Genomic DNA, 10,492 nt, shown 5'->3' with positions numbered 1-10,492 from the left:
AATCAAGGACAGCAGTTCCTATAAATCCACATCCTCCCATTCCTGACCACTACAGACCTCCCAATTTGCTTTTCAAACCGAAGGAGACAGTACACTTTGTGGTTCTGCAAATGAGGCAAAGCAGTACAAGCAAACCAGCTGGCTGCTTGTCATCAGGCCTTTATCATCGAGCTGGGGAACATCATAGGTTTAGCAGAAATTGTGCAGAGCCACTGAAAACCCTGCACCAAAGTGACAATCATATTAGGCTTAACTGAATGGCACACAGTGCCACAACAGGGACTGAGCTCTGGATAAAGACTGGCTCCATGTTCAAAAGAGAGGTTGAAGGCCCACAGCTGACCCCTTCTTGGTTGCACCAGTAGCAATACTTACCGCCCAATACCTTTTTGTGTATGCAACATAAAATGTGTGGTAGTGGAAGTAGGTGGGAAACAGGAGCGGAGGAAGAGCTGTAAGGGAGAATTCATTATCACTGGTAATGTCATGGACTGAATGACAGAAAATCAAGCTGGAAACAAAGGATCTCTGAACACCCTACTCAATATGGAGAATATTCTGAGAAGTTTTGGGGCTGCAGAATTTGCTGGATTATATCAGCATGCATCAGCGCAGACAAACAATCTGAGAGCCTTCTGACTTCAAGAGGTAAAACAAAGGTAAGACAAGAAGCAGTCTCTTCTTGATAGAGGTCAGCTCCTGCTCTTCAGCATCACAGCCTGCTGCTGCCTGTGTCACCTGTCAACACAGGTAGAATTGCCTCCCATTTCCTCATGGAGAGCTACGACCATGGCTTTTTTAGAAAAGAATGAAAACAAAAAGGAGTGTAGAGAATCCTGAAAAATAAGGAGGACAAGACCCCAGAAAGTTAATCCTTTTGAGTACCACAGAAACCACTTTCCAAGAAAGCAACAGACTGATACTGGTTAGGATGCTATACAGTGGAAGATGTCCCTGCTCATTGCAGAAGGGTTGCACTAAATCTCTGGGGGTCCTGTCCAACCCAAACTATTATACGATTCTATTATTAGTGTCACTAAACATTTCTAGGTCTGTTTGTTAATCTGATAATGGTTACAAATCTGAGATTTCATTTTAGGATTGTGAGGAACAGCCACAGAGGATTATTTTGAGAAGTGACTTCCACAGCCACCAAGCTTATCTGGCTCCCCATTCAGTTGTCCAAAGCAGAGGAACAACAGGAATACACATGACATCCCTTGCCTATCAGGGATTTTGGGTTGCAAGAAATACTCAGACTCAACCTTCTGAATGGGCATCTCACTCATATTTAAAAAACAAAACAACAAAAAACCCCACAGACTATTCTTTAGATCTGAATACTACTGAAATTCTAAGCATGTCCAAGTTGCGTATCTGATATATGCATACCTGAGCTAACCCTGCTACTTCTGTCTAGCCACTCAAGAGAAGAGTCACTGCTGGAGTGCAACCCCTGCAATCCTCAGAGGTCAAGGGAAAAGGCAGGCCAAATGAATTACACCTTGAAAGCTCCCATTTCTGCTGGGTTTTAGGGTTCAGATTCATACTGTCCTCTTTTCAGGCAAGCATCCTAAGCAGCAGACCAAACTATTCTGGACAGATGCAAGAGGTGGTATCTCCTGTGTTGAAATGGTACTGCTTTAGAAAAGGAATAAAGCTTCACTAAGATGGAAAGAAGAGGATAGGAGTGAACCTAGAGATCAGGATGCTGACAGTGGAGGAATTCTGAACTTTACTTCTGCTCTGTTTATGCACTTTATTAGCCAACCATTGTACAACCTTCATCTCACTCTCGCAAGTAACTTCCTTAATTAGTGAGTTGAGTCTTATTTTGCAAAGCAGTGCAGTTTTAAGATGACTGGAATAAGTGTATCCCACTATTTTTCCTACTCTCTAGCCAACTTAAGCCATCTGGTTAGAAATACTCAAACCAAATTCATGTGTTTCAAGTTGAGAAGGGCACAGAAACCTGATCTCACATAGGATCATACCATAATTCAGGCTAGTAAGGACCTCAGGATCTCAGAGTAGCACCAGGCTACTCAGGGTTTTATCCAGTCAGGTCTTCAACTCCTTCAAAAATCAGATGCAAATGCATTATGTTCTTTGATGCGGACACTTTAGGCCTGCTCAAGTCCTACAGGTCAAAAGTAAGATCTACAAGCCCCATTAGTAGCCCTCATGGTATTGCAGGAGAATGGAGATACTCACTGATGAAGAAATATTTGTGTTGGTGATTGTATGGCATGTATTTTTTCTTTTTGATACCAAGCTGTGAAAAGAAACAGCAAAAACTTACTGAGTGGAAGCTAAGCAGTCTGCACAGGTGACGTTGTTTTCTATTATTTCTTCCCCAGAGGCCTTCTTCTTACACACTTCCCACAACCCTCATTCCTACTGTCTCCCTCTTGTGTACTTGTCCTAGTAGTTCACGTAAGTAATAAGCCTTTTCTAGAAATCCTTGTTCCATTAATATAAGGCTTTAATGCCTTACAGCCTGATAAAGTGCTTCAGAGATAAGTTGTTAAGCAAGCATGAGATTTTTCTCCAATAAGGGAAAATTGATTGCTGAAAAGTAGCTCTAGATACACTCATGACAAGCCAAAACGGAGGTAGCAGCCCACAAGAAAAACCTTCATTAGTATACGGTAGGAAGGAGACTGCTGTCATGGATACCACCAATGTTTGGGTTGGAATAGAATGATGTAGTGAAAACTATGCCAGAACATTTCATCCATTAAAAGATGGTGTGATTTATAAGTTATGATAAGAACAACTTTGAGGGTAGATAGAGGTGAATTTTAACTGGTGGATTTCCTTGGTTTTGTGTTCTTACCACATTCGTAATTAATTTGGTGAAATATTAGATATTTCAAGGCTGAGTTATCAGTCAAAAATTGTCATATGAATTTTCCCTCTTTCACCCCTACTTTCTTCTCTGATTTTGTATGCTTAAATGACACTTTCATGACGGCAAAGGTCTTCCAAGGTGAAAAATATTTCAGTGCCGTAGCTACTGTGTCAGAGTCTCAAGAACTGATGAAGTTGTACAGCAATAAGGGCCCAACATTGTCTTAGGTTGTTGCTCCTGGAAGTGGCCTAGCAGTAAAAGTTGAGAACATCCAGTGTGGTCAAATGACTTCTGCCCACTAGAGGGACCCGCCAACAACCAACCAGTCCTACAGAGCTCCAGGGACAGCTCTTGGTTAGTCAGTCCTGCTGTGCTGGCTGCATTTCACAGCAAGGCTTCTGCTTTCTCCTAGAAGGCATAGAGATGCCAAAGCCACCTGTATCTCAGAGCCTAGGACATTAATATTAAAGTAATAATCCCAGGTCAGATGTAGACATGCTTTACATTAATGTTTAAAAGTTATGTGATAATCATTAATCAGTGAGTTGTTCTGTCAGGTCGTGAAGTTGCTGTAACCATTAATATTCTTTAGTGATGGATTTTTCACCCTGTATATGACACAAGTACATCACGTCTAATTTATTTACAACTACTTGTCAACCGTTCAAAAAAATTTTAAAGGAACTTAATGTGAAACATGACCTACTTACAAAGGCTAATTTTAAAGGAACTTAATGTGAAACATGACCTGCTTACAAAGGCTGCAGGACATAGACACAGATGAAAGCAATCTTTTCTCAGAAACGGTCATCACATCTTAATTTTAGATCTTTATGGTACAGTGTGATTTTTTTTACTAGGGTGTTCTTCCCAGTTCCTGGTACATAAGCATGCATACACACACACACACTGACCTCCACAGATAATTTCTTCCCCAAAGTAAACAAGAAAGGGTGCATATCAATATCGGGATCTTTCTGGAAGCAGTTTGGTTTAGCATGGTGCTGGGAGTGCAGAAGAGTCCACCATTTGGCTGACGCTCCCTGTTTTAGAGAAGAACAAAGTATGAAAAGTACAATGCTTTCAGAGCCTGATTCTCTCCAATTCCCCTCTTTCTCCCAGTGCTAAACACACTATCCTCCACAGACTTCGGAACATACACTTTTACAGGAGAGCTGTCAAATCTAGGAAGTTTTTCCATGGTCAGGTACTTACAATCAAATGGCACATCACAAACTTATGCAGCAAGTGGTTCCACTTGGTCTTCCTGAATACTGAAAGATGTCCTAAATCATGTTGTAACCATGAGGCTTGGACCTGGAAGAGGAAAATAAAACTTTGGGTGAGGTGGGTGGAGAGGGGAGCAGAAGAGGAATTAAGACCAGGGCAGTGCAACACCCATCCTTTGTTTTGAAATAACCAAGATTTATTTCTTGGACAGTGCTCCAAACTCACAATCGGAAAGGATCTATGAAATCCTGATACTCTTGAGGCTTCTCCTAGAATATGTCTTGCTGAAAGAATCCCAGACTAGGTTAAGTAGGAGATACCCACATGCAGATCTTCTTCTTTACATCTTCTGTAAACACATGCCATATACTGGTTGTCTTCTTATGACAAAGGAGAACTATGTAAGGAAATGGAAGACTACAAAACCGCAATAGTATTACACACATGGAACTTGATGCAAGTCCTTGTGCACATGCTGGGAACTTAGTTGCTTACCTGGGAAATGGTCAGCACCACCAGGGAGACAGTAAAGGGCATTAAGGATGTCCCAAAGTAGAGAAGAATGAGCCAAGCAGCCGTATCCAACAGAAGGATGTGAGCGAGGAGCAGGAGGAAGAAGAGTTGATTTGGCTTCAGAAGTCCCATTTTCTCAACAGTAGCACGCAATTCACGGAAGTCTTTCACCAGCATTTTCTGTGGGAAGCACCAATGTTACACACTATCTGTTTCTACAGTGTAGCACTGCAGCCTCGAAACAAAGACCACTTTATTGGAGGAAATAAAGAGCAAAGGATCTGGCCAAGTGGGCAGAGCTGGGCTTGCACACTAGTAAACTTTATCATTGCTCTCCTACAGCTTCTCTCTGTCCTTGTCTGATAAGGTACACAGAGTAGAGGAGCAAGCAGCAGCCACCACAGAACACAGTGTCTGCACCCCCAGCCCCTAAGACTATATCTTTGGTGCTTCTGCCATCATCTTCTTGGCAGGTAGCGTAGGGCTCAGATGAAAGTTGTATCTCGTGGCAGCTGTACTGTGGGTGCATGAGCATAGCATGCCATCTTGTGGTAGACCTCTTGGATGAAATTATTTCACTTCTGCCACCAGTTCCAATAGCTCATTTTATGTCTTCACTTTACGCTTCCCAAGATTAACAGGAGAGGGTAAAATGCCTGTATGAAAAATGGCACCTCCAGCCCAGCTGGCCTCAGGCTGGTGGGCATTGAGGAAGGAGGATGGAACAAGAAATGAGCACAGCTTGGGTGCTAGACCAACTCATCTTTGGCTTTGCCAGGTCTGCAGATGCCTTCCAAGCCTGATTCCTGTCTCTATGCAACCCAGCCCACAAAGGAGCTTGGCAGCTTACTTTCCCAATAATTTTGGGGAAAGGGAGTCTGCATGGAGGAAGGCACATGCAGGTGCTGGTGTGGGCCAGCTATGGGATCGAGAAATAGGCAAGTCGTGCCCAGAGATGGGTAAGAGGCTTCGTGAGGTTCCCACCTACATAGAAAGTGTGGCCATGCCATTCTGGGACAGCCAGTCTGCTCTGAATTGTGTTTCTAATGCCTGAATTACATTATCTTGTTCTCCTTCAGCATGCAGTGTGGGACTGGGCAAAGGAAAAGTCAGGGCAGGATAGGAGGAATGGGGAAAACACTCTTGGAGAGCAGGAAGCAATGAGGATCATACAGCCCAGGGAATATTTGTACTCCAAGACTACTCCTGTCATGTGCCTCTCTGATGAGTTTTTATTTGACATACCAGGTTAGTTACTCTCACAGACACATCAGTAGTGCTTCTGTGAATGATCATGCAATCTCAGGGAAGTGGTGGTCTCACCATCCCTGGAGGCATTCAAAATACATGTAGATGTGGCACATCAGGACATGGATTAGTGAGCATGGTGGTGTTGGGTTGATGGTTGGACTTGATGATCTTAGAGGTCTTAGAGGTCTCATTAGCTTTAATGATTCTATGATTTGACCTTTAGACAGCTACAAGGCTGTCCAAAAGAGCAATGGCAATACAGCCTGTGAAACTTAATTCAAGGCTAAAACACTCTACCTGCAGTCTCTCCCTTCAAATACCTACAACAAATGGGAGTACAGTGTGAAAATTTATTATCAACTGGAATGAATTAATTTTTGGTTAGCTTTTTCTCAAGGCAAAGGAAAGAGGAAAAGATGATAGCTGTGATATTCATGAGAGCAAAATAAAGTTCTGCTATTTACGTAGAGTTGATGTGATATGAAAAATTCATCTTCAGGAATCTCATTCTCAACCACATAATGTGGATTTAGACTAATATTAATATATTGTTTCTAAGAGGTAGCACAAAAAATTGTGAAGGGCCTGGATCCCATTTTTCCAGGAGCTATGCTGATAGAGAAGAACAAGGCCTAATGGCAGAATATTTCCTGTTAATCTATCTTTGATCTGATTTACAAGGACAGACTTACATTTTTAGTGGGCTCAACACTGGGTTGATCTGGTGCCAGCTCCCCAATCTGCAGTGGCTTCAAGTACTTGTTCACCAGCACCTTGTCAACATGGAATGCTACAAAGGCATCCTGCAAATGCACAAGAGTAAAGGAAGAGGTAAGAAAAACAAATACTACAGTACTAAACTTGATCCGCTGCACACAGTAAGACATTCACTGTGGAGGAACCACAATAGCAAAGATGGTTGGTTTACCTTTCTATCTTCTCAAACTTTTGTCAATTTTTTTCTCCTTGTGTTTATCCTATGCTCTTCTTAAATAAGATGTTATTTCAGCTGGCAAATGGAAGAAGTCTGACTTCTACTACTGTGTTTACTACAGATAGACAAGCTCCTTAATACAAAATTGAATGAATCTCCATCAAACACCCAAAGCACAGTCCAGTGCTCTTGCCTTTCTTCTTCTCCCTCTTTTCCACCCCAATATTAGTGACTTTTCCGCTTTCCTGGATGTGCAGAAGTCCAAAGGACCTTTCTTATCAGCAGACTGGAATATTATTTGTTGTGCAATTTGTCAAAAGAGAAAATTGTCCTTTAAATCCAACCACTTAACAGAAAAATGTGGTTCCTCTTATTCACTGGGCAGAGAACTCCACTGTCAAATCAACTGAGACAGGAAGCATTTCATCAAGGACCAAGTGATACCAGGGAACTTGCCCTTTTCTCTAGTACTTGGAGGTATGCAAGAGGAAATGAATGCCAGGTTACAATTCATATGCACAGGCCTGGTTAGGTATTACTTATCTCTCATAAATATATGGGCATGAAAAAGCAGTGGTGTGATAGCCTCTAGGCAGGGCTGGGGACAGAAAGGACAGGATATGGAAAAGGAGAGGAGGAAACAACTGCATTGACAGAGCATGGAGTTGGAGAGCCCTGTGGCACAGCTCAGACTAAGCTGAGTTATGAATTCTGTCTGTAGGAAAGGAACTTGCCCTGAAGATTCTCCAACCATGGAAAATTGCTTTTGTACATCCATGCCTTCAACTTACTGGTCGGCTTGCATGCCCACTTCTACACCATCTTTCATTTGATTCAATTTAGTCATCCCAAACAGACCAGAATCAGTGCTCTGCTGCATCCCAGACCCAGAGATACTCCAGGTAAATGTTTGTTAAGAATGGTTGTGTGACAAACTGAAGTTGTTTAGCTAATCTCTATGAGCAAACCACTCAATGTTAGCATGACTAGCACTGGGGCATATATGCAACATACAGTGTGTTTCAATAACGTGCACATAATCACTAACACCGATGAATCCAAAACCCGACAAGCAGTTTCTCTGCAAAACAATCTACTGCAAGTACCTAGTAATTTCATGATGTTGTACCGTCAGATGTTTTTACACTTTCCAAAATTCAACCAAATTTCACCAAATTCAGCCAAAAATTCTGGTTTCAAGATTGTTTATTTTTTATTTTTTCATGCTATACATCCAAAAGATTAAGCAATTGACCATTGAATTGAACATGCACAGACCTCACTAAATGGATTTTCTTGATAATTGCTTCTTTCACTTCTTTCTGTCTCTGCCTTCTTGACTAAAGAGCCTATTGTATTCACACTGTTGTGTGAAATTGCTTTTAGTGGCAAAGAGGCATTTCATACTTCACCCTACACGTCCTGGATATATTCCCACTGCAACTCAGTGTGGAGATAGCCATGATTGCTCTAAACCAGATAGTTCACACATCATCAGGCCACACAGGAGAGCTCAGGATTTCACACACACAAACTAACCCTACTTCTGATAGAGGCTGTCTTGTGACAGTACTAACTAGAGATATGAATGATGGAAAATACAGAATGCAAAGTGTAGCTAATACAGAATTTGAAATTTAAACAATGCACTGAAAATTAGGGTTTCTTTCTATGAATCTCAAACGTTTCTTGTATGCGGAAGATCAGGAAGATCATTTTTTCTTTCAAAATACACAGCTAGGAAGCAATTCCATTTGCCACATCTTTGTATAGATGTTAATTTATTGAGTTGGCCAAAAAGTAATTACGTTTTTCTCTGGGTAAATGAAAGGCTTTTTTTTCATGGGAAACAAGAACTGTATTGAACTATATAGTGTCCATTTTGTTCAGTTACCTGTTGCCATCTTTCAGGCAACTTCATGATTCCACACTCTAAAGAGTCCCTATCTTTTTCGGCAAAAAGAGTTCCAAGAACGATTTGAAATCCTTATCAGCAGTGAAGGTTTTACCATCTAAGGTGTTTTGTGAAGAACAAAACAAATGATAGTCTGATGGAGCCAGTTCTGGTGAATATGGTGGGTATGGCAACACGTCCCATCTAAGCTGTAACAAATTTTGACAAGTAACCAAACTTTTATGTGGTCTAGAATTATTATGGTGAAACACACCGCCTTTGAGAGTCACCAACTCTGGACACTTCTGTTTGATGGCATCATTTAATTTATCCAGTTGATGGCTGTACACATTCAAATTAAGGGTTTGATTCCTTGGAAGTAATGCAAAATACAGAGTGCCTTTGAAACCCCACCAGACTGACAGCATAACCTTCCTTTGGTGAATATCGGCTTTTGAAGTGCTGTGAGATGGTTCATCACAATTGCTCCATGATCTTTTTCATTCGTCGTTGTTGCAGATGATCCACTTGTCATTTTCTGTTATCATATGCTTCAAAAATTGATCCTTTTCTTCACATTACAAGAGAGAATCACAGGTGTCAGTGTCCTTAGTGACATGATTTTCTTTGAACTCATGTGGTACCCAAATATGAGCTTCTTAACATATTCAAGTTGTTTTAAATGTTTTTCAGTGCTTGATTTTGGTATGTTAAGATTATTGGCAATCTCTCATGTCATTAAATGTTGACTGGATTTGATTAATGCCTTTATTTTGTTGTTATCAACTTCAATTGGCCTTCCTGAGTGTGGTGTATCTTTAACATCAAAATCTCCAGACTGAAATTTAGCAAACCAGATCTGACACTGCTGTAGTTTCAAGACATCTTCACATAACTTTTTATGAGCTTGCACGGTGCTTTTTCCTTTTCAGAAGTAATACAGCAAAATATGACAACAAAGTTCCTTTTGATTTTCCATTTTGAAATAGGCATAAAACAAACAGTTGTTAACAAAATTGTGCACTTTCTTTTCCTAAAACAAGCTCCAATTGTCAGCTGTCAAGTTACATAAAGAATTTGTGGTTTAAAATGAAGTTTGTTACATTTCAAGACATCTATGCCCATCTATAAAAAAATCTTCAATTACTTTTTGGCCAACTTGATACCACTATTTTCCTACACTTCCTGTATATACCAGAAGGCAAAAACTCCAGGGAATTTGCTGAACATTTTGGTGTGCATTGTCACAGATTTCCACAGCATTAAAATAGCAGTCAGACAAGAAAACACGATAAGCAGAAGTCTTTTTGCTCCCAGACTAACTCGCCAGCAGTCAGACACTTGTTACCTGGCTGATCCTTTCCATTTTGTTCATCTCAAGGGTCAGAAGGACCATATGCAATAACTATGGAAACTATTCTGGAAGACTGCTTGGGAAAGGATGCTACCTTTGCTTTGCCTCCATGTTATGCCGGGTGACATTTAGGAGGGATTCCTTTCCTGAAACTATTTCTGGAAGCAGCTACCATCCTTGCCACAGGGCTGAGGCACTATCTGGGGCAACTTCCCTGCCTTACCCTGGCTGTAAGCGAGCAAAATCGAGATCAGGAGATAAGAGCAATCCTAACGCGTTCAGCTGGTTGAACAGTTACAGTCTGTTTGCCCAACACGCTAAGTCTCTTCATTTGCCTGTTTCCACAGCGTAAGGCTGGAAAGCTCACACATATCCGCGACCCTACACCCTCCCAAACCCTGCGCATATCCCCAAGCTCCCTCAGTTCCCATCGAAGCCCTCGCTGCGTGGTGATTGCCCCGG

General features: G+C 41.4%; 1 protein-coding gene across 1 annotated transcript in view; it reads right to left on the bottom strand.

Annotated features, from left to right (window-relative positions):
* Positions 1–375: 375 nt before the first annotated feature.
* LOC104538640 (fatty acid desaturase 1-like) overlaps positions 376–10,492 on the bottom strand; it is a gene marked incomplete at its 3' end in the record, with an annotated part of 10,396 nt that continues 279 nt past the window's right edge. The window contains exons 2-7 of the mRNA XM_010181904.1: positions 6,541–6,651; positions 4,580–4,777; positions 4,070–4,171; positions 3,769–3,897; positions 2,215–2,275; positions 376–452 (exon numbers count right to left, since the gene is read on the bottom strand). Coding sequence (XP_010180206.1) covers positions 376–452; positions 2,215–2,275; positions 3,769–3,897; positions 4,070–4,171; positions 4,580–4,777; positions 6,541–6,651 — 678 coding nt within the window. The remainder of the gene's footprint in view (positions 453–2,214; positions 2,276–3,768; positions 3,898–4,069; positions 4,172–4,579; positions 4,778–6,540; positions 6,652–10,492) is intronic.

Source organism: Mesitornis unicolor, unplaced genomic scaffold (genome assembly GCF_000695765.1).
Source record: "Mesitornis unicolor isolate BGI_N332 unplaced genomic scaffold, ASM69576v1 scaffold20323, whole genome shotgun sequence".
Taxonomy (NCBI): Eukaryota; Metazoa; Chordata; class Aves; order Mesitornithiformes; family Mesitornithidae; genus Mesitornis; species Mesitornis unicolor.
The sequence above is the reverse complement of the archived record's forward strand: the minus strand, read 5'-3'. Positions and strand labels throughout refer to the sequence as shown.